Source organism: Astyanax mexicanus, chromosome 4 (genome assembly GCF_023375975.1).
Source record: "Astyanax mexicanus isolate ESR-SI-001 chromosome 4, AstMex3_surface, whole genome shotgun sequence".
Taxonomy (NCBI): domain Eukaryota; kingdom Metazoa; phylum Chordata; class Actinopteri; order Characiformes; family Acestrorhamphidae; genus Astyanax; species Astyanax mexicanus.
This window is the reverse complement of record NC_064411.1, coordinates 529,010-552,675: the sequence shown is the minus strand read 5'-3', so window position 1 is coordinate 552,675 and position 23,666 is coordinate 529,010. Positions and strand designations below refer to the sequence as shown.

The 23,666-nt window shown below is 39.9% G+C and overlaps 1 protein-coding gene across 8 annotated transcripts in view; it reads left to right on the top strand.

The window, feature by feature from the left end:
- The window catches only part of lig1 (ligase I, DNA, ATP-dependent), a 37,669-nt gene extending 24,634 nt beyond the window's left edge, over nt 1-13,035 (top strand). For all 8 annotated transcript variants that reach the window (XM_049476514.1, XM_049476515.1, XM_049476509.1 and 5 more), the window contains exons 23-28: nt 2,901-2,983; nt 3,152-3,304; nt 4,751-4,804; nt 4,995-5,138; nt 6,632-6,724; nt 12,775-13,035. In XM_049476514.1, coding sequence (XP_049332471.1) covers nt 2,901-2,983; nt 3,152-3,304; nt 4,751-4,804; nt 4,995-5,138; nt 6,632-6,724; nt 12,775-12,849 — 602 coding nt within the window. In that variant the 3' untranslated portion in view covers nt 12,850-13,035. The remainder of the gene's footprint in view (nt 1-2,900; nt 2,984-3,151; nt 3,305-4,750; nt 4,805-4,994; nt 5,139-6,631; nt 6,725-12,774) is intronic.
- Nucleotides 13,036-23,666: the final 10,631 nt, after the last annotated feature.

Sequence of the window (23,666 nt, the reverse complement as noted above, 5' to 3'; positions counted from 1 at the left end):
AGCCTTATATACAGCTCTAAAAAAACAAACAAAAAAAAACACATTTGATGTATGTTAAATGTTTGTAAGTTGTGTGATTTAGGCCCTTTCTGGTGAGAATGGGTAATTGCATCGAAAATGCGGAGGAATCGATTTAAACTAGGCGGGTGCGATGCGGTCTCCTTTCAGAGCAGATGAATGCGATTCCAGGTTATGTTCAGAGAGAGAGAGAGAGAGAGAGTCAGAAATTTCACTCCTTCATTTCTTTGGTTTTACTATGAGTGAATGATCTACGGAGCTCTTGACTTTCCTCTTCTGAAGTCCCCAATGCTCCACCAGCCGCTCGCGTTCAGTAAAACTGAGCCGGATCTTTTTTTTAGAGGCTGTACGTGTGACGTAAGTACGTAAAGACGCGTGACGTGGCCAGAAGAAGAACTCCCGTGAAAAGCAACCGGACACCCCGGATTTTAAAATAAATCTATATTAGGATTAGCAGGGATGGTAGTTTCAGCCCACTGGTACCATTAAACACTATATTTTATCCATATCCTTGTCCACTCAAAAATGCTTCTGCTTTAAGTTTAGAAACAAAATAATACGGACTAATACATTAAATTCAGAGGCTCACTTACTTTATTTTTTCTAGCATGCAAAGTGAACGTGTAGTTCAGTGTGTTTAAAATAAGACACGACTAGTAATGAATGAATGCACAAATCAAAAAGAAGTGGCACTCATTTGGTGATAAAGCCACAAATACTGAAGGAGAAATGCAGAAGACGCATCTGCACACCTAAATCTGCATTAAAATCACTTTATTCTATGAGCTTTGAGTCAAAGCTCTCAGATTAAAGTGATTTTTACGCAGATTTGAGTGTGCGGATGCGTCTTCTGAATTTTACATTAGTAATCAGTGCAGAAATCTAGGCAAATTCCAGAGGGTTCACTCACTTTTTTTGTTGAAATGGTAACCTTTTCCAAAACATGCCTGGCGTCTTATAAAACACTGAATATTTTATGCAGGAGCATGTCTGTCTGTCTGTCTGTCTGTCTGTGTGTGTGTGTTATGAAATGCTCAGTATTCTAACATCTCAGTTGCTCCTGGAGCTTCTCTGTCTGCTGAATCTGTGCAGTCTCTAAAAAATGTTTTTTTAAATGCTCCTTAATTTTAGTTAAGCATATTTAATTTATTGTAAATTAGAAAATGAAATAAATTAATTCTAGACATGGAAGGATCAAGCCGCTATATATTTTTAAATGCTGATTTTAAATGCCATTATATGTGATCGACTGATATCTTTCAAATTTAGCTGAATCCTGAGAGCCAGTCAGATCATATTTGGGAGTTAAGGATTACAGCAGCTCTGTACGAGCCTCATTGTGTAGAAGCTTTTTTATCACAGGAAACTGTAGTTCCTTGTTCAACCACTAGATTACAACTACAGGGCTGATGCACAGCAGCGCACACTAATTACTAGCCAATGTTGTGCTCATCACTATGTATGCTAGTGTGTACAACACTACTATCTAGTCATCGTTAAACAGGTTCGTATAGTCTTGAAAAACCTGGAAAAGTCATGGAGTTTTGGGCAAGGCCTGGAAAAGTTTTGGGAACAATACAAATGCCCAGAAAGTTTTAGGAAAGTCATGGAAATTTGGTCTAGAAATATTTGTTTCTCCATTTATCGACAGAGAAAATCTATTTTGAGCTACAAATATGTCAACACAGAGTTAATTTAGTAATTTAGCCCTCTCTGCTTTTAGACTCTTTGGCCCGTTTTTCTGTGCTAGAAATGCGCATCCTCTCCGCTTTTAGACTCTTGCGCACTCTCTCCGCTTTTAGACTCTTGCGCACTCTCTCCGCTTTTAGACTCTTTGGCCCGTTTTTCTGCGCTAGAAATGTGCACCCTCTCCGCTTTTAGACTCTTTGGCCCGTTTTTCTGCGCTAGAAATGCGCAACATCTCCACTTTTAGACTTTTTTTGTCTAAAAACTTTGGCCCGTTTTTCTTCACTAGAAATGCGCACTCTCCGCTTTTAGACTCTTTGGCCTGTTTTTCTGCTCAATAAATGTGCACTCTCTCCGCTTTTAGACTCTTTGGCCTGTTTTTCTGCTCAATAAATGTGCACTCTCTCCGCTTTTAGACTCTTTGGCCCGTTTTTCTGCGCTAGAAATGCGCACTCTCTCCGCTTTTAGACTCTTTGGCCCGTTTTTCTGCGCTAGAAATGCGCATCCTCTCCGCTTTTAGACTCTTGCGCACCCTCTCTGCTTTTAGACTCTTTGGCCCGTTTTTCTGCGCTAGAAATGCGCACCCTCTCCGCTTTTAGACTCTTTGGCCTGTTTTCTGCGCTAGAAATGCGCAACATCTCCGCTTTTAGACTTTTTTTGTCTAAAAACTTTGGCCCGTTTTTCTTCACTAGAAATGCGCACTCTCTCCGCTTTTAGACTCTTTGATCCGTTTTTCTGCGCTAGAAATGCGCACCCTCTCCGCTTTTAGACTCTTTGGCCTGTTTTTCTGCTCAATAAATGTGCACTCTCTCCGCTTTTAGACTCTTTGGCCTGTTTTTCTGCTCAATAAATGTGCACTCTCTCCGCCTTTAGACTCTTTGGCCCGTTTCTGACACCTAGCGTTCAAACTTTGAATCTCACATTATAAAAACCTGCTTAACAGCGGGCCAACTTTCATTCTATTACTAAAATACCTCGCGGGACGCTCCAAAAAAAGGAAACGGGCTGTAAATGTAGTTTGGAAACCCCTGCTGTACGGCATACTTCAGAACCCCACACTACATTGATATTTGATGGAGCTGAACGAAAATTGGCACTCAGTCCATCTCTAATGCATTTATTTTTTAGATTTGTTCAGTGTATTTTTCTGTTTTGGATCATGTTGTGTTGTAATCAGTGATTCCTCTTGCCTGTAGACTCTTGTGAAGGCTTAATGGTGAAAACCCTGGAGAAAGACGCCACTTACGAAATCGCCAAGCGCTCCCACAACTGGCTTAAGGTATCTGATTGACACGCACTCGCTCCACTCACTCTCCCTCTCCACTCACTTGACATTTTCACTGTCAAATGCCAAAAACCACCTGGCAGACTCTGCTTTCTACTGAAGGTTTGATCTCCTGTCTCACTGCTGCTCTGTGCTCTGTGTTCTCTCTCTCTCTCTCCTCAGCTGAAGAAGGATTATCTGGAGGGCGTGGGGGACACTATGGATCTGTGTGTGATCGGGGCCTACCTGGGGAAAGGCAAGAGGGCGGGCAGCTATGGAGGATTCTTGCTGGCCTGCTATGATGAGGAGAACGAGGAGTTTCAGTCAGTTTGTAAGGTAGGAGGAATCTGTGTGACTGGGAGTTAGGAGTGTACCATGTTATATTGTTCGCAATAATTTGTGAAACAAAAAAAAAATATATATATATAGTTTGAACAGCTACCAGTTACATTATTAGTAGTATTTTACACTGTTTTAAACAAATATGCTACATACAAACTAACATACTGTATTTTTTACACTATAAGGCGCACCACATTATAAGAGGCATTATGTGACACTCGTAAGGAACAGGGGTGGCCCAAGTTAAGTAAACAAAACTATAATTCGAAAAAAGAAAAAGAAAACATTACAGACAAGTTAAACAAGTGCTGGATATTAATCTACACAGATTTCTGAGTAAAGCACTTCTGTTTACTTACAGTATGCTTAGATTTCCAGATTTCAACTGAAGCTGGAGCATTAGCTTTAGCAGCTAGCTGCTTGCAAGTAATACTAATGCTCCTCCAGCAGTGCTAACCAGGGTTAGCAGCAGGCTACAGGCTGATAATACTCACCCCTGAATGGTGAAAGAGCTAGAGCTTAGTGCTGTTAGCGATTAATGCTAATGCTGCTCCAGTATTAGTGCTGGAGAAACTTCACTGAAACTCTTCAGCGTTTAGAGTGGCTTTACTGCTCCTTAATACCTGACTGGTTACATTTATAAATAAGGCACACCAGATTATAAGGTACATTATCGTACCTGTTCAGAGGTGAGTATTATCAGCCTGTGGTCTGCTCCTAACCAATGCTAAGCAATGCTGGAGCTGTTAGCCGCTAATGCTGCAGCCTTAGTGCTGGAGAAATTTGGTAACCTTAAGCTTACTGTAAATAAACAGAAGTGCTTTACTCACCCAAATAAACAAACACCATGCACTTGTTTTACTTTAAAAGAAAGTCTTTTTTATATTATAGTCTTGTTTACTTAGCTTAGCTTTATTTGACTTAGTTAGCTACCCCCCACCACCACCCAGTGGCGAGACCTGCTGAATTAAAAGTCTCCTATAGTGCATCTTAAAATGCCCCTTATAATTTGGACCAGAAAATAGATTAGTTTATTGATGGTGTGTCTTATAATACATATAAGCTGTCACTTTAATATAATTTTACTCACTGTTAAATCTGTTCAGACCCAAAACCAAAGTGATCCAGTGATCCAGTGAACCTGTCACCATGTGTGTTGCTGATTGGATCATACATGGCCACAGCAACCTTATTGGTTAGGTGTAGGATCTACTTATGTTTTGTAAATTAATACTAAATGTTGTTCATTTCATTTTTAGGAGCCACAGTAATGTAATAATTATGTTCTGGATTAAATAGTTTGTAGATAAATGTGGTTATAAGTTGGGGCCTGTGTATAATGCTGGTTCGGTGCAGGTTTTTGTCATCTTTCCTGTATTTTGTTACTTAAGTCATGAGGAATTGAAACTGTTTTTTGTGTGTGTGTGTGTGTGTGTTTAGATTGGAACAGGATTCAAGGATGAAGATCTGGAGCAACATTACAATTTCTTAAAGGTAACATTTCCTTACATGTCTAATAGATACATTAATTTAACTCTAAATTGGTACTCTGTTTGATTTAATAGTAATTGTATTGTGTAGTACGTTAATGAATGTTTATATTAATGAGTGTACATGTTTAATATTAATGTGTGATATTTAATTTGCGTGTCATTAAGCATTAATCACACGCTGTGCTTCTCAGGAGCACATCCTCCCTAAGCCCCGGCCGTATTACCGGGTGGATCAGTCAGCAGAACCCGATGTGTGGCTGGATGCAGTGCAGGTGTGGGAGGTGAAATGTGCTGACCTCTCGCTGTCTCCAGTCTACAAGGCGGCAATGGGCTTGGTCAGTACGACTTCATTTCTTCACATTAATCAGAGCCTGTTCAAATGTATTACGACGCTTCATAGTTAAGAAATGAAAACTGACAACAGATATTAATCCATTTATCATTCGTTCTGTTGATTTTCAAAGAGAATCCAAAATCAGAAAATGAAAAAGCAATTCATTACTTGGATTTTCGATTATGATACAAACAAAAATGAATTTCAGTTTCACCCTAAATGCTTACTGCAGTAACACGCAGATAGTCATCCTGCATCAGTAAAATGTTTATTTCCTTTATTCATGTCTGGAATCGACTGTATTTAAGTTCAAAATAGTGCAAAATAACACAAGCTCTTCCCACTCAGGAAGCCAAGGCTGCCAGTAGCAACACCACCACGTCAAAATCTGGACACTTTATCATCGAGCAGCAGGAAAAAAAAATGTAAATAACTGATGTTAATCACAGCAGCACTGTAACAGATCCCTCCTTGCTCTACTCTTAAACTGCGACTGTATTCTCGAAGTCAACTGTTTTTATTTGGGCCACTTTTAAAAAAGAATAATAAACAGTTCACATTGAGAATAATGTCGTAATATTACAACGTCGCAATATTCCATGGTGGCGTCGCAATCAGTAGCCTAGCCGTCGACTACCCACTGGGAGAAGCCTCCTGTGTGGGGGAAAGAAATGCGATTTCTGCCGCATTTAAGTTTGTTTTTTGCAACCAAAGGAATATAAATAGCCAATTCCAGTCAGAAAATAGAGGAAATTGACCTTTTACTGGTGAAGGATGACTGCCTGTGTAGCAAACAAAAATACAAATAAGAAGCTGGTGAAAAATCTAACTCAGTTTTTTTGCATCAAATAAAAAACAGAAAAAACAAGCAGCTTTTTGTTTTTGGTATTATATATTAAAAAACGAAATAATAAATCGTTTTTTTAATTGGTTTTGAATTCTCAATTGAAAATCAGAAGTATAAAAGTATACACCGATTGATATTAAAAAAAAAAATAACTGTGGCAAAATGTGTTACACTCGTCAACAAATAAAAACAAACCAATATTATAAGAGCGAGTAACAAACTGAGCCGTAATTTAAATCTCTCTCTCCAGCGTCCAGCATGAATGGACTTTTTAAACAAGCTGTACCTCCTTATGATTAGATGTTTCGCCCCTTCATCATGTCCGGTGTACAGGGAACATTTAATCAGAACTCTCAGAATTGCCACAGCAGGCAGCAGGAGAGATTGTAAGGGACCGTCTGTGGAGTTCAGACCCTGTTGAAAAACGTTGGTGCATCACAGGTTCATTATAGTTTATTTGGAGATTTGGTGATTTAATTCTCCTCTTGACTGTTGTGTTATTTTGACTCCTCCTCCTCCTCCCTCTCTGGCTGTTTGTGATTGGGAGTTTGGGCCTGGAGCTCTGAACAGCAGATTAATGACAGTATGTAAAAGATTATGGGGAAATGTAACATGACTTGAGTCGAACTGCTGTTTTTGTCCACCAGGTGGACTCAGAGAAAGGAATTTCTCTACGCTTCCCACGATTCCTCCACATCAGAGAAGACAAGAAGCCAGAGGATGCCACTACTGGAGCACAGGTAACATCTACCCCACAGAACACAGGACACACAATACACAATACACCACAGCGTCAGAGCTTCAGATGATCCTGAAACGTTCCTGAAATGTTCTCTCAAAGCATCTTTACACAAATTTGATCACAAGACAAAGAATCAGGCAAAACATTAAACATAAAATATAAACAGTACAGAAGCCCCAGTGAGCGCGGAGGCAAGGAAAAGACTCAAGACTCACATTTAAGGGGGGGCCACCAATTTAAAAAGTCTTAATACATCCACATATGTTTTATATATATTCAGGAGTATAGCAGCGCCAGTAATTTAGTGTGTTTTTGCTGCAGATCAGGTCATAAACAGCTATTAACAATGAACATCTTTCATGTGTGGCATTACATTAGTTCTCCTTAGGGGTGGGACAGAATATCTGTATTGTGATATATTGTGTATATATGTGTATATATATATTGTATGATTTTCGTTTGTGATGCATATCAATATAGATATGCGGCATCATATGATTCTATTCACAAGAGAATATATATATATATATTTTATATCTCTAAACTCCCCAAAATTCACGCCTCATTTTGACTTACTAAAGTTACTGCTTCGTTACTCCACATGGAGGCGCTATATTCAAATGAATGTCTCTCTCTCGCGCCGTCTCTCTCACTCTCGGAGACTCTCTCACTCGCACTGTTTCTCATTTGCTCTGTCTTACTCGCGCAGTCTCTCACGCGCACTGTCTCTTTCACTCTTGTCTCTCTCTCACTTGTTGTCTCTCCCATTTGCTCTGTCTCTTACTCGCTCTGTCTCTCTCTCTCACTCGTGGCGTCTCTCCCATTTGCTCTGTCTCTTACTCGCGCTGTCTCTCTCTCTCTCACTCGTTCTGTCTCTTTCACTTGTCTCTCTCACTCTAGGAGTCTCTCATTTGCTCTGTCTCTTACTCGCTCTGTCTCTCTCTCGTGGCATCTCTCTCTTTTGCTCTGTCTCTTACTCGCTCTGTCTCTCTCTCTCACTCGTGGCGTCTCATTTGCTCTGTCTCTTACTCGCGCTGTCTCTCTCTCTCACTCGTTCTGTCTCTTTCACTTGTCTCTCTCACTCTAGGAGTCTCTCAGTTGCTCTGTCTCTTACTCGCGCTGTCTCTCTCTCTCACTCGTTCTGTCTCTTTCACTTGTCTCTCTCACTCTAGGAGTCTCTCAGTTGCTCTGTCTCTTACTCGCTCTGTCTCTCTCTCTCACTCGTGGCGTCTCATTTGCTCTGTCTCTTACTCGCGCTGTCTCTCTCTCTCACTCGTGGCGTCTCTCCCATTTGCTCTGTCTCTTACTCGCGCTGTCTCTCTCTCTCACTCGTTCTGTCTCTTTCACTTGTCTCTCTCACTCTAGGAGTCTCTCATTTGCTCTGTCTCTTACTCGCTCTGTCTCTCTCTCACTTGCGGTGTCTCTCTCATTTGCTCTGTCTCTTACTCGCTCTGTCTCTCTCTCACTCGTGGCGTCTCATTTGCTCTGTCTCTTACTCGCGCTGTCTCTCTCTTTCTCTCACTTGCGGTGTCTCTCTCATTTGCTCTGTCTCTTACTCGTGCTGTCTCACGCGCACTGTCTCTCTCACTGGCGCTGTGTCCCTTTCTTACTCGCTGTCTCTCACTCGCTCCATCTCTCTTATTCACGCTGTCTCCCTCTCTTTCTCTCACTTGCGCCTTATCTCTCTCTCTCACTAGCACGGTCTCACACTCTCTCTCTCTCTCTCTCTTTTAATAAAGTGCGACAAACATGCTCACTTTGCTCCGACAAGATCCAGAAAGATGGAGTACGAGAGTGAAATAAATAAATTGGCTTTATTAGAATAATTATCGTTTTTTTTTTTCTAGTTACAGTTGAAAGAAAGCTATGGGGGAAAAAAAGTATTGTTTGTGTATTGATACTGAATTCACAGTATTGCGTCGGTACTAATAGATACGCCCAGTGATTTCCACTACTAGTACTTTCTTTTTTTTTTTTTGTTTTTTGTGAAGAAAGCGTGATTTTGGTGAGGAGGCAGACGCTTTGCAGAGTTCCTCCTGGTGAAAGATTGTGTATTACAGTCGTGATCAGAGTGAAAACCACACCCACTGAAATCTTCCCTCGTTATGAGAGGTGTAGTGGTGTAGTGGTGAAGGTTGAGCAGTGTGTGGACTCTCTGAAAGTGGGGTAGAGTGAACCTGGTGTATAATGTGCAGGTAGGCAGGGTGATGTAATTCACACGGGTGAGTGACTGCAGCAGCAGCAGCAGCAGCAAGTGCTGTACTCGTTTCAGTCTCTGTGAAAATGTTTTGGTCATGGCCGCTGATCTCACTGCTCGATGCTGTCTGCACTGTTCAGGAGCGCTTTGACAGAACTGTGACATCGTGGAACATTTTGTAGAACACATTTGATTGCATTCGTCTGTCTCTGCCTCCTGTCCTTGTGCAGTCCAGCTCTTTGTGTTTGTCTCGTTCTCTCCTCACTGAGGGCTGAACTGGATGCTGGAATGGAAAAACAGCCGATGTGGTTTTATTTTAATTGCATTGTTTTTTCTTTAATTTGTTACAGTTCGTATTCACTGGTGTTGCCCGGTGGTTGCTATGGTGTTGCAATAGTGTCCGTGGTGGTTGCTAAGGTGTTGCCCGGTGGTCACTAAGGTGTTTCCCGGTGGTCACTAAGGTGTTGCAATAGTGTCTGTGGTGGTTGCTAAGGTGTTGCCCGGTGGTCACTAAGGTGTTGCAATAGTGTCTGTGGTGGTTGCTAAGGTGTTGCCCGGTGGTCACTAAGGTGTTTCCCGGTGGTCACTAAGGTGTTGCAATAGTGTCCATGGTGGTTGCTAAGGTGTTGCCCGGTGGTCACTAAGCTGTTGCAATAGTGTCTGTGGTGGTTGCTAAGGTGTTGCCAAGGTGTTGCCCGGTGGTTGCTATGGTGTTGCAATAGTGTCTGTGGTGGTTGCTAAGGTGTTGCTAAGCGTTTGCCATGTTGGTTGCTAAGAATTTTCTAAGTGCTGGCAAGGTGAATGCTAAGCAGCACAGCAGTGCCAATATGACACGCTATAGCACGCACCTCGAGTGTATTATTGCGATTATACCAAAGTTTCATTATCACTGTTTATTAAAAGATTTTGAGTTAAACCGGACAAGATAGTACGATCTGTTTGGTTATAAACACTCCGCCAGTTAAAACAGTTCCATTGCTGCTCTGTTTGTAGCTGCACTGTTTGGTTTGTAAGCGCTGCATCGTTGCTAGGTTACCTGTATGAGTATGTGTACCTGTTACAGAACTGTTAAAGAACACCTCTCAGTCAATCACATTGCAGGGTCGGAACTAACTGTGGTATAATATACCAACAAATGTCTTTTTTTGTGATTTCCTCAATGACAAAATTATTCAACCCCTTAAAGATTACCACTCTTAAAAACAGAAATCAGGTGTTTTCATTCTGGTATTAAAAGTCTTTTAAAATGTTTAATGTCTTTGCTATCTTTTTATACCCATATCCTTGCTTATAAGGAGCAGTTACCTCCTCTTTACACTTCTTCAGCTATCTCCTGGACTTCAACATGATGCAAAGACACTATTAACTCTCTAGAAGCAGCTGAAGTATCTAAGACTTTTTTTAAAAATCTAAAGCCTAATAGCTGCCAGTTTGAATCCTGGTTATGCAGCTTACCATCATCTGCCGGAGCCCTGAGGGAGCACAATTGATCTCGCTCTCTCTGTTTGGGTAAATGACGCTTTCTTTCCCCTCATCACTCCTAGGGTGATGTGGATCAGCGCAAGGCTGCGTCTGTGAGCTGATGTATCAGAACCGAGTTGCTGCGCTTTCCTCCGAGTGCGCTATGATGCTTTTCAGCAGTGCTGCATCATCAACTGTTCAAAAAGAGACGGAGTCTGACTTCACATGTCTTCACCCTCCTGGTGTGTTGGGGCATCACTAGTGAAAGGGGGATTCCTAATGAGTGGGTTGGGTAATTGGACGTGTAAATTGGAGAGAAAATGGGATAAAAATTTCTGTTCTGATTGAAACTTCGGTTCTTAAGAGTGGTAATCTTTAAGGGGTTGGATCATTTTCTCAATGAGGAAATCACAAAAAGGTGTTGTGTCTCCAGCTGTTTGTAGCTGATAAGCTTCATAGTATATAATATATAGATGATATCGGCTGGGGTCTCATAGATAAGCATGTTCACTACATCCTAAAAGAAGCATCAGCTGAATATATATATATATTCCTCTGGAAAATACACCAGCAGTCAGCCCACAGCTCTGCTTGTTAAGCAGCAGGATGAACTGTGAAGATGAGTGTAGTTAAAGGTGACTACATGTGGTTTTAGCTTGAAGAGCGCTGGAGATCATTCAGAGCGTCTAATTAAAAAGAAAGGCTGGAATTATTGACTAGAAGGTCTTGTATGAAAGGATGTTAACTGGAGTATCTGGTCGGGGGTTAATGGATTGCAGTGTATGAAGGAAACGAGTAACGAGTCACACTGGATGTTCAGCAAATTCCTGCCGCTACTCTGCGTTCTGTGCCACATTGATTGGTGCATTTAGAGTGTGTGTGTGTGTGTGTGTTTTGTGTGTTGAGTTGATTTTAACTTGTGTGGTGGTAGAGTATGTAGGTCAATCTCCTTTAAGAATTTGGTCCCTGTTTTGTCTGATCAAAGCATGAATTAATTTGAAATCTTTTCTTTTCTACATTTAAATACAAACTTCTGAACTTCTGAGTTCTTGTAGAACTACAGCTCTGGTTAAAACAAAAGACCAGTTAAAAATGATGAGTTTCTTTGATTTTTACCAAATGAAAAACCTCTGGAATATAATCAAGAGGAAGATGGATGATCACAAACCATCAAACCACCAAACTGAACTGCTTGAATTTTTGCACCAGGAGTAAAGCAGCATAAAGTTATCCAAAAGCAGTGTGTAAGACTGGTGGAGGAGAACATGATGCCAAGATGCATGAAAAAAAAACTGTGATTAAAAACCACCAGGATTATTCCACCAAATATTGATTATTTCTGAACTCTTAAAACTTTATGAATATGAACTTGTTTTCTTTGCATTATTTGAGGTCTGAAAGTTCTGCATCTTTTTTGTTATTTCAGTCATTTCTCATTTTCTGCAAATAAATGCTCTAAATGAGAATATTTTTTATTTGGAATTTGGGAGAAATGTTGTCTGTAGTTTATAGAATAAAACAACAATGTTCATTTTACTCAAATATAAACCTATAAATAGCAAAATCAGAGAAACTGATTCAGAAACTGAAGTGATCTCTTATTTTCCCAGAGCTGTATATGGTAGCTGAAGGAAGTATTGGGGTAGAAAAGAGTAATATAGGGAGCATATGGTAATATATATATATGGGCTGTGCATGGGGTGGTATAGGGAGTATGGAGCGTAATATTGTATAGGGTAGTATTGGAAAGTATAGGGAAGAATTTTGGAGTATAAACTTTATAGGGGAATATAGGGAAGTATGTTGCCATAGTGAGCATTGTATAGTATGGGGCATATTGGGAAGTGTGTGTGTGTATATATAGTGTGCCGCATCATATCCCTGAAATATCGTATATAAATATATAAATACCCACCCCTAATTATCACTTTAGGGTACTACTTTTTTTTTTTTTTTTTTTTTTGTTGCTGTTTTTAGCAAAAGAAAAATTCACGCTGTTTTTATTTCCCATTATATATCTACTAGAGACAGATTATATCTGTACAGTATCATTTATTTTACTTTAATCCTGGATATATGGAGATATTTGGAGTGCGTTATTATTAGTGTCATAACTTTCTGGATGATTGACTTCTGCAACAAATCTGATAAAATTCTTGTATTTTTTAATATGGAGTATCAGCTGAATATGGAGTATATGGAGTATTTGTTATATAGGGGAGTTTACAGTAGCAGGATGGAGTATAGGGGTAGCAAAGGGAAGTAGAGGGTTTTATTTATATTATGTTAAGATTTTAATATACGCATGTTCAAATCTACCCCTTATAGCCCTGATTTGCTGTTCTTACAGACAACTTCTCTTACTTTCTTTTTCTCTCTTTCTCTTTCAGATTGCTGATCTCTATAAGAAGCAGCAGCAGATTCAAAATCAAGGGGAAAAGGCAGATCTGGAGGATTATTACTGATCCTCGCACTCCGGCAGTCACCTGACCTCTTGCCTGTGCTCTTGATGTGGAATTTGGGAATAAATTGTATGATTGAATAATTGAATCATTTTGTTGTTAGTATGTGCGAGGATTTTAATGAAAGTGAAAATGGCAATTGTAAATAGGCTTTGAAATGAGAATTCAAATAAACATTTCTTTAATGAATGATTGATTGTTTGCTGGATTGCTTTAAACTACTCTGTGAGGAGCCACAAAACACTGAAGGCCTTGCATTGATTAAAGATTTATTCAGTGTATTTTATCCCCAAACTCCCTACAGCATGCGTGTCCAAACTACGGCCCGCGGGCCATTTGCGGTTTCCTTTTTTGGAGCAGCCCACGAGGTATTTTAGAAATAGAATGAAAGTTGTCCCGCTGTTAAGCAGGATTTTATAATGTGAGATTCAAAGTTTGAACGCTAGGTGTCAGAAACGGGCCAAAGAGTCTAAAAGCGGAGAAACTGCGCATTTCTAGCACAGAAAAACGGGCCAAAGAGTCTAAAAGCGGAGAGAATGCGCATTTCTAGCGCAGAAAAACGGGCCAAAGAGTCTAAAAGCAGAGAGAGTGCGCATTTCTAGCGCAGAAAAACGGACCAAAGAGTCTAAAAGCAGAGAGGGTGCGCATTTCTAGCGCAGAAAAACGGGCCAAAGAGTCTAAAAGCAGAGAGAGTGCGCATTTCTAGCGCAGAAAAACGGACCAAAGAGTCTAAAAGCAGAGAGGGTGCGCATTTCTAGCGCAGAAAAACGGACCAAAGAGTCTAAAAGTTGCCATAATTAAGGAGTTTAATATTAAGAGACATCATGAAATGAAACATCAATTGTAAAAATCTTAGTTTACACAACACTGTCAAAGATAAAGATAGTAAGTGAAGTAAAATGGTGTGTAAATGAAATAATCAGGAAAATGTATTATTTAAAGTGGTATATTTCATTATTTGTTTTATTATAGAGTCTGTGGTTCGTGACTTCAAATATATTTCTCCTTCTGGCCCCCAACAAAAAAAGTTTGGACTCCCCTGCCCTACAGTAATGCTGAAACCTGGCTGATGTGGTCTGATTGTTTACAGTTGTGTGTTCATCCCATAGAGAATTAAGTGACGTCATGGGGGTGTGTCAGATCAGTGGGTCATTGGGAATGTGTTTTGTGAGTGTGGGTGGGTGGTTGTGTGGTATGTCGCGGTTGTGGGTGTATGGATAGAATTCAGTGTTTTGTTGGAGCCAGTTCGGGTGTGTGGGTGTTTGCTTGGCAGAACAGACATTTTGTTTAGTCTTAAGTTTGTAAGCAGTAATTAAAATAGTGTGTTTGTAGTTTTTATTTATTTTTCATAAATTAAACAGTTATCACGCTTAGTAAGTTTAACTTTTCACAAACTGGCAGTTTTCCAGCTGTGTACCAAAAGACTGATTAACCTGAGGGCTATGTTTAATAGTGAAAGTAAGAGCATTCCCACATGCACAATGTAGTGAAGGGAACTTAACAGCTGTGTAGCCTTAAAAAAAACACTAATCAGTGAGGCTAACAGTCAAACATGGCTTCAGTTTGCTAGGAAGCATAGAGATTAGACTCTGGAGTAATGGACGAAGGTCAAGTGAAGGTCTGATGAGTCCAGATTTACCCTGTTCCAGAGTGATGGAGCATCAGGGTAAGGAGAAAGACAGGTGAAATGGTACACCAAATTATTCCAAGTATCTACTGTACACGCCTGTAGGGGCGGGGCTCTAATCTGGGTTTGCTGCAGTTGGTCTGCAGGTTTAGGTTCAGCAACAGTATGTGCTGAAAGAATGAGGTCAGCTGACTCTACCTGAATATAGACCAGGTTATTCCATGAATGGATTTATTGTTCCCTGATGATCACAAACATATTCCAAGATGACAATATCAGGATTGATGGTGCTGGAATTGTGAAAGAGTTCAGAGTTCAGGGAGCATGAGATCATCATTTATCATTTTCACACATGGATTGAGAGAGAGTTCACCACAGAGTGAATGTTGTGACATTGCAGAAACTTGTGAACATGATGGACAATGTGATTGGCTGAGAGACATTCTGTGAGTGCCGTTATAAGCAGGTAATGCACTGTAACCAAAGCTCTCCACGTGTTACTCTGCCACATGCAGGTAACCTAGCATTGATGCAGCGCTTACAAGCCAAACAGATCAGCTATGGAACTATTTTAACTTGTGTAGTTTTCATAACCAAACAGATTGAATTTTCTCCTCCTCTTTAACTCAAAATCGTTCAGTAAACAGTGATACTAGAACTGTGGTATAATCACAATAACACGCTCGAGGTTCGTGCTATAACGTATAATATTGGAACTCAGTCTACAGTGCCAATATTACATGTTATAGCACGAACCTCGAGTGTGTTAATGCTTAATTTAATTCTTTCACTGGTGAAAAACCTGTGCAAACTGTGTTCAGTATTCAGCCTTGGGTCAAATGTTTCTGACTCAACTTCAAATAGCACAAGTGCCCAGATGAATCTGTGATACGAGGCCTGAAATGAAGCGAAATGAGAGGAAGGACATCATCGCCTTGCTCTCGTTTGAATAATGAAATGAGAGCAAGTGCACTTATTTCAGCAGTTATTCTGTGTCTCCAGCCTCAGCACTCACCCGTGTGTGTGTGTGTGTGTGTATACTGTAGTCTGTATTTGTGTGTGTGTGTGTGTGTGTGTATACTGTAGTCTGTATTTGTGTGTGTGTGTGTGTGTTGAATAAGGAAGTGTGTAGGCCTCCCCTCAGGGCCTGTCTGTGTGAATGTGATGAAAAAGAGAGAGAAGCTGCATTGTGCAAGTCTGAGGATGGAAAATCAAATTATCCACCCTTTCCTTCGCCCTCTCTCTCTCTCTCTCTCTTTCTCTTTTGTTCTCTCTCATTCCATCTTTTCTCCTTCAAACAGCTCTTCTCTTTCTTTCCCTCTCTGCATGCTCCGGTGTTAAAAGTGGAGCAGGAAGAGCAGAGGAGTGAAAGAGTGTCCGCACCGCGCACCGTCGCCGTTCACGAATAATAAAAAAAAGACAAAAAACATCAAAGCGCCTCCCGGTAATGAGGAACCTTTTAAGTTAGTGTGTGAAAGGCTTTGAAAAATTAATTAAACTGAACTAATTAGACTTTATTTGACTTGAGATGAGTTTAGTGGAGTGTAAATTAATTAACTGTAATTGAGGTTAATGGACTCGTAAGATGTGTTTGATATAAGCTGAGCTCCTCTGATGTGCCCTCTTCCTCTTCCTCTTCCTCTCGACCCTTCTGTGAATGTTAGTTAGGCGGCCTCTGATTGGCTGACGAGTGCGATTGACTAATTAATGTCATTGGTTTAGAATCGGCTCTTATCATGAGCCATTAAGACTTTTACCCCCACCCACACGTATCTGGATATTTATAATAAAAATAAATAAATAAATAAATAAAAATATATGTTAAGCTTTTCAAAAATGATCTTATTGGTGGCAAGTTAGTAATTAAATCATGGCCATGATTTAAATAAAGTTGTGAGATAATTAAGCCGTGGCCATGATTTATTAATCAATTAATCAATCAAACGTCTTGACTCAAAGCTACATTAAGGTTGTCCCTCAGTTCCAGAGGTAGGATTCTAGTTAATCATGTGAACCGGATAAATATAAGTCATGGCTATGGAAAATTACCTAAGGTGTGGGAATGAGAGAATTAAGTTGTGGCCACAATTTAGCAAGGCATGGGAATAAAATAAGTGGTGACCCAAATGACAATTTGGGAATGAAAAAGTCTGGTGCACCCCTGATTATTATTTTTTTTTATTTTCCTTTATAAATCATTGTTTGTTCATATCAGTCATTTCATTTAAATATATCATATATCAGATGTGTCAAATTTATATTAAATTTATATGGTTTTGTTTTTATGGTATTTTAGATATTTTTTTTACATATATATATTTTTTTATTAAATGTTGATTTAAAATGAGTACTTCTTTTATTTTATTTTTTTTTCATATTTTTTTACTATTTTATTTCTTATTATTTCTAAATTATTATTAAATGTGTTCAATCCCTTTGATGTTATAAAGGCGTTATTTTCCCGAGTGAAAATAAAAGTTAATTGATTGATATTAATTGGTGGGAGCACTATTTAGTAATGGTGCTAATTGAGTAGGATGTGGGAATGTGATTATTAATTTGTGGTCATGAGTTAGTGGTAAGGTATAAAAAACCTGCCTGCTCTCCCTTTTTTATTTATTTTGTATTTTTTTCCATCTATTTTGTTCTATTCTATTTTTATTTTATTTGATCTTATTTTATCTATATATTATCTATTTTAATAACAGCTATTGGGTATTTTGTTCCACCTCATCGACCACATGTGATGCAAATGACAATAAAGTATTCTTAATCATTAAATCCCTGAAAAACAAGATGATCAAAGTTGAAGCCTATACTTAGTAAGGTGTGGGAACAAGATAATTATCATTGGGAACAATTTAGTAGTAAGGTGTGAGATTTTGTTGCAGGATGTTTTCACTGAGGCTCTGTAAATGTGTGTGTGTGTGTGTGTGTGTGTGTGTGGGTGGCTGAAAGAATAGTTTTTCTCCAAGGGTATGTAATAACGGTGTAGTCCAAGGTCGTGTGTGTTGCGTGTAGAGACGGAGTGTGAGTGTGTGTGTACGTGTGTGTGTGTGAGTGTGTTAGTGAGTGAGTGACAGGCTGAATATTTGGGCTGAGTGTAGCTGTTAGTACTGAAACAGTAAAATTACAGCTCTGTTCCCTGCTCTCCAACACTGTGTGCAAAAACACAGAACAAAAAAATAAATAACATAAACTAAAATGCCTATTTTCTTTTCTCTCCTGTTTCTCACCCCCTCTCTCTCTCTCTTACCGGCACATTCTCTCATTCTTTTCTCTTTATTTTCCTTCCTAGGTTCTCTTCTCTCTTATTTTTATTTGATCATTTTTTCCCTTTATTCTGTTTTACTCTTTCTCTCAATGAAAGTGTATTTTCTGGTCTATTTTCATACATAAGGCGCACCGGATTATGAGGTGCATTATGTGACACTAGTAAGGAACAGGGGTGTCGCCATGTTTTCCTTCTAATTCAGCTCTTCAGATCTTACTGCTGGCTCTGGGAGAGCGGCTAACTAAGTTAGGTAAAGCTAAGCTAAGTAAATAAAACTGTAAATCTTAAAACAATTTAGATGAGATAAACAAGTTATGATTTTATATATATATATATATATATATATATATATATATATGTATGGAAAAAGGACCACATATGATTTAAACAGATGCAATAAACATAAATGCAAAAAAGTAAAACATAACAAGGAATTCTCATTTTAACTAAGTATGATATATCCTGTGAGCCTGAAGCTATTTCTCCTGGATGCTCCTCCTCAGCCAGCATGTGTATATTATTATGTTCAGTTCCGTCAGCAGCTCACCTGATTTATCACATTTACCAGTAATTTACCAAACCAGGTGTTGACATGCTGAGAAATAGCTCTATTAAACTCAGATTAAGAGGAGAGATTAGCTGTTTTAAGGCAGACGGTGCTGTAAAAGCTCTGCTTTATGTAAATTTGCTGTTTGTATTTATTGTATATTTTTTTATAGTTGTACTGAGCTATTAAAAACTTACTTCACAGATAAGAATATAAGAAGCTTGTTCTTTACTGAAATTCCCACAGGTGCCTGAAACGTTTGCACAGTACTGTATGTTTCGTTCAAAAATATGTTGCTTATAACAGAAATATTTTTGGCAAAATAATATATTTTATATAATATAGTTTTTCCTATTTAATTCTCAATTGTTCTCTCCTGTTCTCTCTTTCTTTATTTAAATTTTTGTTTCTCATTTATTCTGTTCTCTCTCTCTCTCTCTCTCTCTCTCTCCCTTCTTCGTGCTTTGTAAAATCTATCTGCTATGCTTATTAAATGATTTGAGTTAATTAACTTAATTACACATATTACCCTTTTTTTTTTTATTAATCGCTTAAGCTGATTAACCCTTTCAGACCCTGCGTCTATTGATATGGACGTCATGTGTTTTCTTTTTTCCTGTATATTCTTGTACTTAATGCAGATCAGGTCCTGCTGTCCATCTATAGACATTTATCGACCAATCAAATGGCATATTAGCCTGGACCAATTTAAATCTGCACACTGAATATAAAAAAACATGGCAGCATTAGAGCTAAAAAGGCAAATTAAATATTTTATTCCTATATTCCTATATTTCTATCGTGTAGTGATGATTGATGTTCCACTGCATAGAGATGATTTGTGAAATAAAATAAAAAAAAGTTATATAAAAGTTACATAGGATAAAAATAATTTATTTATTAAATATTTTATTCATATATTTTTTTCGGAATCTTGTTTGTGAGCGCATTACAAACAAAAACAGCATTTTTTTTCATCACTGGAACATCATTCAGGTCTGAAAGGGTTAAGTCAAGCAACTAAAAATAATTGTTGAAGTTAGGCCTGGACAATATTTCGATATCGTTTTTTAACGATGATATCATTTTTATTTCTAAAGTATCATACAGTTTTTGTGAGAGGAGGCTTTAAAGACTTCAATTTAAATTTTGCAGGGATTTTTAGCAGTTTTTCTGAGGCCTTCAAAGTATTTATATCGATATCGAAATGATATCGCACCGACCGAAATGAAGGAATATATCGTGATATAAATTTTGGCCATATCGTCCAGCACTAGCTGAAGTATACACTAAGTTAAGGTGAATTGATTCAGGTGAATTGAGTTATTCTGACTGTAGTGATCTGAGTTTCAGTGTGTAGTCATTCCCCCCACCCTGCCAGGCCTGAATGGTTTTACAGTGTATAAAGAGTTTACACTCTTTCTTTAATTTTTCCTCATTTTCTCTTCTCTTGTTCTTTTTTCTTTCTTATTATCTCTACCTTCTTTCTGTTTCTCTCTCTCTCTCTCTCTCTCTCTCTCTCTCACTCCTACAGCGGTGCAGGGTTTGCTGAGCACAATAGCTTGTCTTTGAAAGCAGAACAATGCCTCTCTCCTCTCTCGCCTTCTCTCTCCCCATCCCTTCATCTCTCTCTCTCTCTCTCTCTCGCCATCCCTCGCTCCGTGCTCCCTGTGACATCCCTGCCCTGTGAGGGAGAGAGTGATGAGGAGAGGGAGAGACAGATCGCTTCTTTGTCCTCGAACGACCCTGCTGAATGTCAGCGCTGTCGTTAGGCGCACACACAAAAACACACACACACACACACACACACACACACACACGTCGGCGTTTTGCAGCGACCCCTGACTTTTTGCAGTTTGATGATGTCAGCTCTGCTCAACCGCACTAATAACGTGGAAGTGATCTGATGTGTGTGTGTGTGTGTTTTATTTATTTTGTTAATTGTGTTGATGTGTGTATTTATCTCTCTCTCTTTCTCTCTTTCTGTTATCATAGAATGTGTATGTTCCTTAGTTTCCTGAAATGAGTGTGTGTGTGTGTATATCTCTCTCTTTGTGTGTGTGTGTGTGTGTGTGTGTGTGTGTGTGTGTGTGTGTGTGTGTGTGTGTGTGTGAATGAATCTCACTGAAGCTCTGCAGGCCCACATAATCCTCCCCGTCCACATCTACACCTTTATAAGTTGTGAGGTGTTATCTGGTGAGTGTTTGGGAATATGTCATTACACCCACAGTGGTAATGATCATGACCGGTGGTGTCTGGCTAGAATTGTCCTAAAACTGTGATAAGGGACTTCCATCAGAAATCCCACCCACATTCAGTACAGGAGACCATGGAACATGTTATCATCCTCTCATAGTATCTCTATTGTTCATAATGTAAACCCAATCCATGACACTACCTCCACTGTGTTTCACAGTTGAGCTGATATGTTTGAGTTCATGAGCAGAAAGATTCTTACTTTCTCCAAACTTGAGCGTTTCCACCATAATGGAGAAGAGTAATCTTTGTCTCATCAGTCCTCACAGACGTTTCTGTTCTTTAGGTCATTGTCTTGTTGCATTACCCAGCACACTGTGTCATGCAATTTTCAGGTCATGGACTGCTGTTCTTACATTCGACACCTTTGATTCTACACTACTGTTCCGTTCAGGCCTTGATGCAGCAAAGTGGCTCCAAACCAGTGGTGTAACTACTAGATGTGTGGGTGCGCACTCGCTCTGGACTTGTGGGACCCATCAAAATATCTTGCGGTGGAGGATAGAAATGAATTTTCCTAATATTTTAATTTAGAAAATGTATTTGCAGAAAATGAGAAATGGCTGAAATAACAAAAAAATGTGCAGAGCTTTCAGACCTCAAATAATGCAAAAAGAGTTCAGAAATCAATATTTGGTGGAATAACCCTGGTTGGTTTTAAATCACAGTTTTAATTTCATGCATCTTGGCATCATGTTCTCCTCCTCCACCAGTCTTACACACTGCTTTTGGATAACTTTAGCAGCTCCGCTTGGTGGTTTGATGATCAGCTTGTGATCATCCATCTTCCTCTTGATTATATTCCAGAGCTTTTCAATTTGGTTTCAAAAAAGCACAGAAACACATTTCATCAGTTACAGCAGTTCTTCAAATAACTGATTTAAAAAAAATCGAAATAGGGCCCATAAGATCCGAGTTACCCCTCTGCCCTAATCCTAATGATGCTCCCTCCACCATGCTTCACAGTTAGGATGACGTTTTGGTGTTGGTGTGCAGTCTGCCTTGCAGTGAATGTGAATGTTCCCAACATTTGCAACTGTACACATTGGCTTTACAACTAAAAACAAACTATCAAAGATCTCTGTGTGTGGGCAAGAATGATTACCATCAAACTGAACCTCCAAAATAGCAATTCATCAAGTTCATTAAGAACTTTTGACCTGGACATGGGCAGATTTCACTCTGTGTAGCCACACTTCCTTTTGGTTTGAGGTTATTATGGGGTGTGTGTTGTTTGTGGGGTTATGTGTGTGTGTTTGTTTAGATTAATAGGACACAGTTGTGGTGGTTCCACTGTTGGAGTGTTATTTAACACTGTCTTGGTGTTGGGCTGGAGGGTGAATAAGAGCCTCCACCGGAGAGCTGTTCTTCTAAGAGGGAACCACTGTCTTTTATGTTTTCTCCTTTTCTGTTTTATATAAACTTTATTCTGAATAAATGTGTCTTTTATCATTAGTTTGTGTTTAATTGGATCCTCTCAGTGTTTTCTGAAGGGTTGTCTGTGAGCCTGTGAGGGATTATGATTGTGATAAGAGGCACCAGTACACCTGTCTCTCTCTCTCTCTCTGTCTCTCTGACTGTGTCCTTATATCAACTCCTCTATTTATAGCCCCCCTCTCTCTCTCTCTCTCTGCCCCTTTTCTTGGGCTTGCCTGTTTTTACTGGAAAAGAGGAGTGGGAGAGCGACTGGGGGAGGAATAAATGCGCCGCTTTGTCTGGAAGGAGAGCGAGCGAGTGGGGATACGTCTCTCTCTCTCCCGCTCTCTCTCTGTCTGTCTCTGCCTCTCTCGCTCTTTGTATTGTTTTGACTGGCAGACGTCAGCGGAGGAGAGGAATCTGGAGAGAGGAGAGAGATGGAGGGATGAAGAAAGGAGAGGCTTTGTCTCGTCCTTTGTTCGTGTCCTGGTGAAAGGGCAAACAGAGGAGAAACAGGGTGGGGTGAGGAGGTGACTCTCTCTCTCTCTCTCTCTCGCTCTCTCTCTCTCTCTCTCTCTCCTGGTGGGATGGTCTGATAAGATCAGAATTCATTATCACTTTTCTGCTTCAGGAAACCTGTTGCTGTGCAGATTTGTTAGAAATCATGCAAATGTATAATAGTAATTGTAGAGGAAATGAATTAAACGATTATAAACATATATATTTCTGTAAACAACAGGAAGAACCATCCACATAACATTAATTATAATTAATCACCCATTTATTTTAGCAACTATTATTTGGCTCAGCGCTGTGATTAGCAGTGATTAGCATGGTGATGGTGTAAGAGGTGTTAGTGAGTGTTGAGCTGGTGGTACAGTGAGTGGATCAGATACAGCAGTGATTAGCATGGTGGTGGTGTATGAGGTGTTAGTGAGTGTTGAGCTGGTGGTACAGTGAGTGGATCAGATACAGCAGTGATTAGCATGGTGGTGGTGTATGAGGTGTTAGTGAGTGTTGAGCTGGTGGTACAGTGAGTGGATCAGATACAGCAGTGATTAGCAGTGATTAGCATGGTGATGGTGTAAGAGGTGTTAGTGTGAGCGGATCAGATACAGCAGTGCTGCTGGAGTTTTTAAACACCGCAGTGTCACTGCAGGACAGAGAATTGTCTGCCATTTAGAAATATCCCGCCAACAGTGTCCTGTGGGCAGTGTCCTGTGGGCTATGTTCTTTGGGCGGTTTCTTTTGGGCTGTGTCCTTTGTCCATCCTGTGAGCCGCATCCTGTGGGCAGTGTCCTATGGACAGTTTCCTGTCGCCATTTTCCTGTGGGCTGTATCCTGTGGGCTGGGTTCTTTGGATGTTGTCCTGTGCGCTGCGTCTTGTGGGCAGTATCCTTTGGGCAGTGTCCTTTGGGCTGTGTCCTGTGGGGACCATCCTATGGGCAGTTTCCTGTCGGCATTTTTCTGTGGGCAGTATCCTGTGGGTTCTGTGGATGTTGTCCTGTGGGCGGCGTCTTGTTGGCAGTATCCTGTGGGCATTGTTCTTTGGGCGGTTTCCATTGGGCAGTGTCCTTTGGGCTGTGTCCTGTGGGCGGCATCCTGTTGGCCGCATCCTGAGGGCAGTGTCCTGTGGGCGTTGTCCTGTGGCTGAGGTCCTGTAGGTGATGTCTTGAGGGCGTTATCCCGCGGGTGTTGTC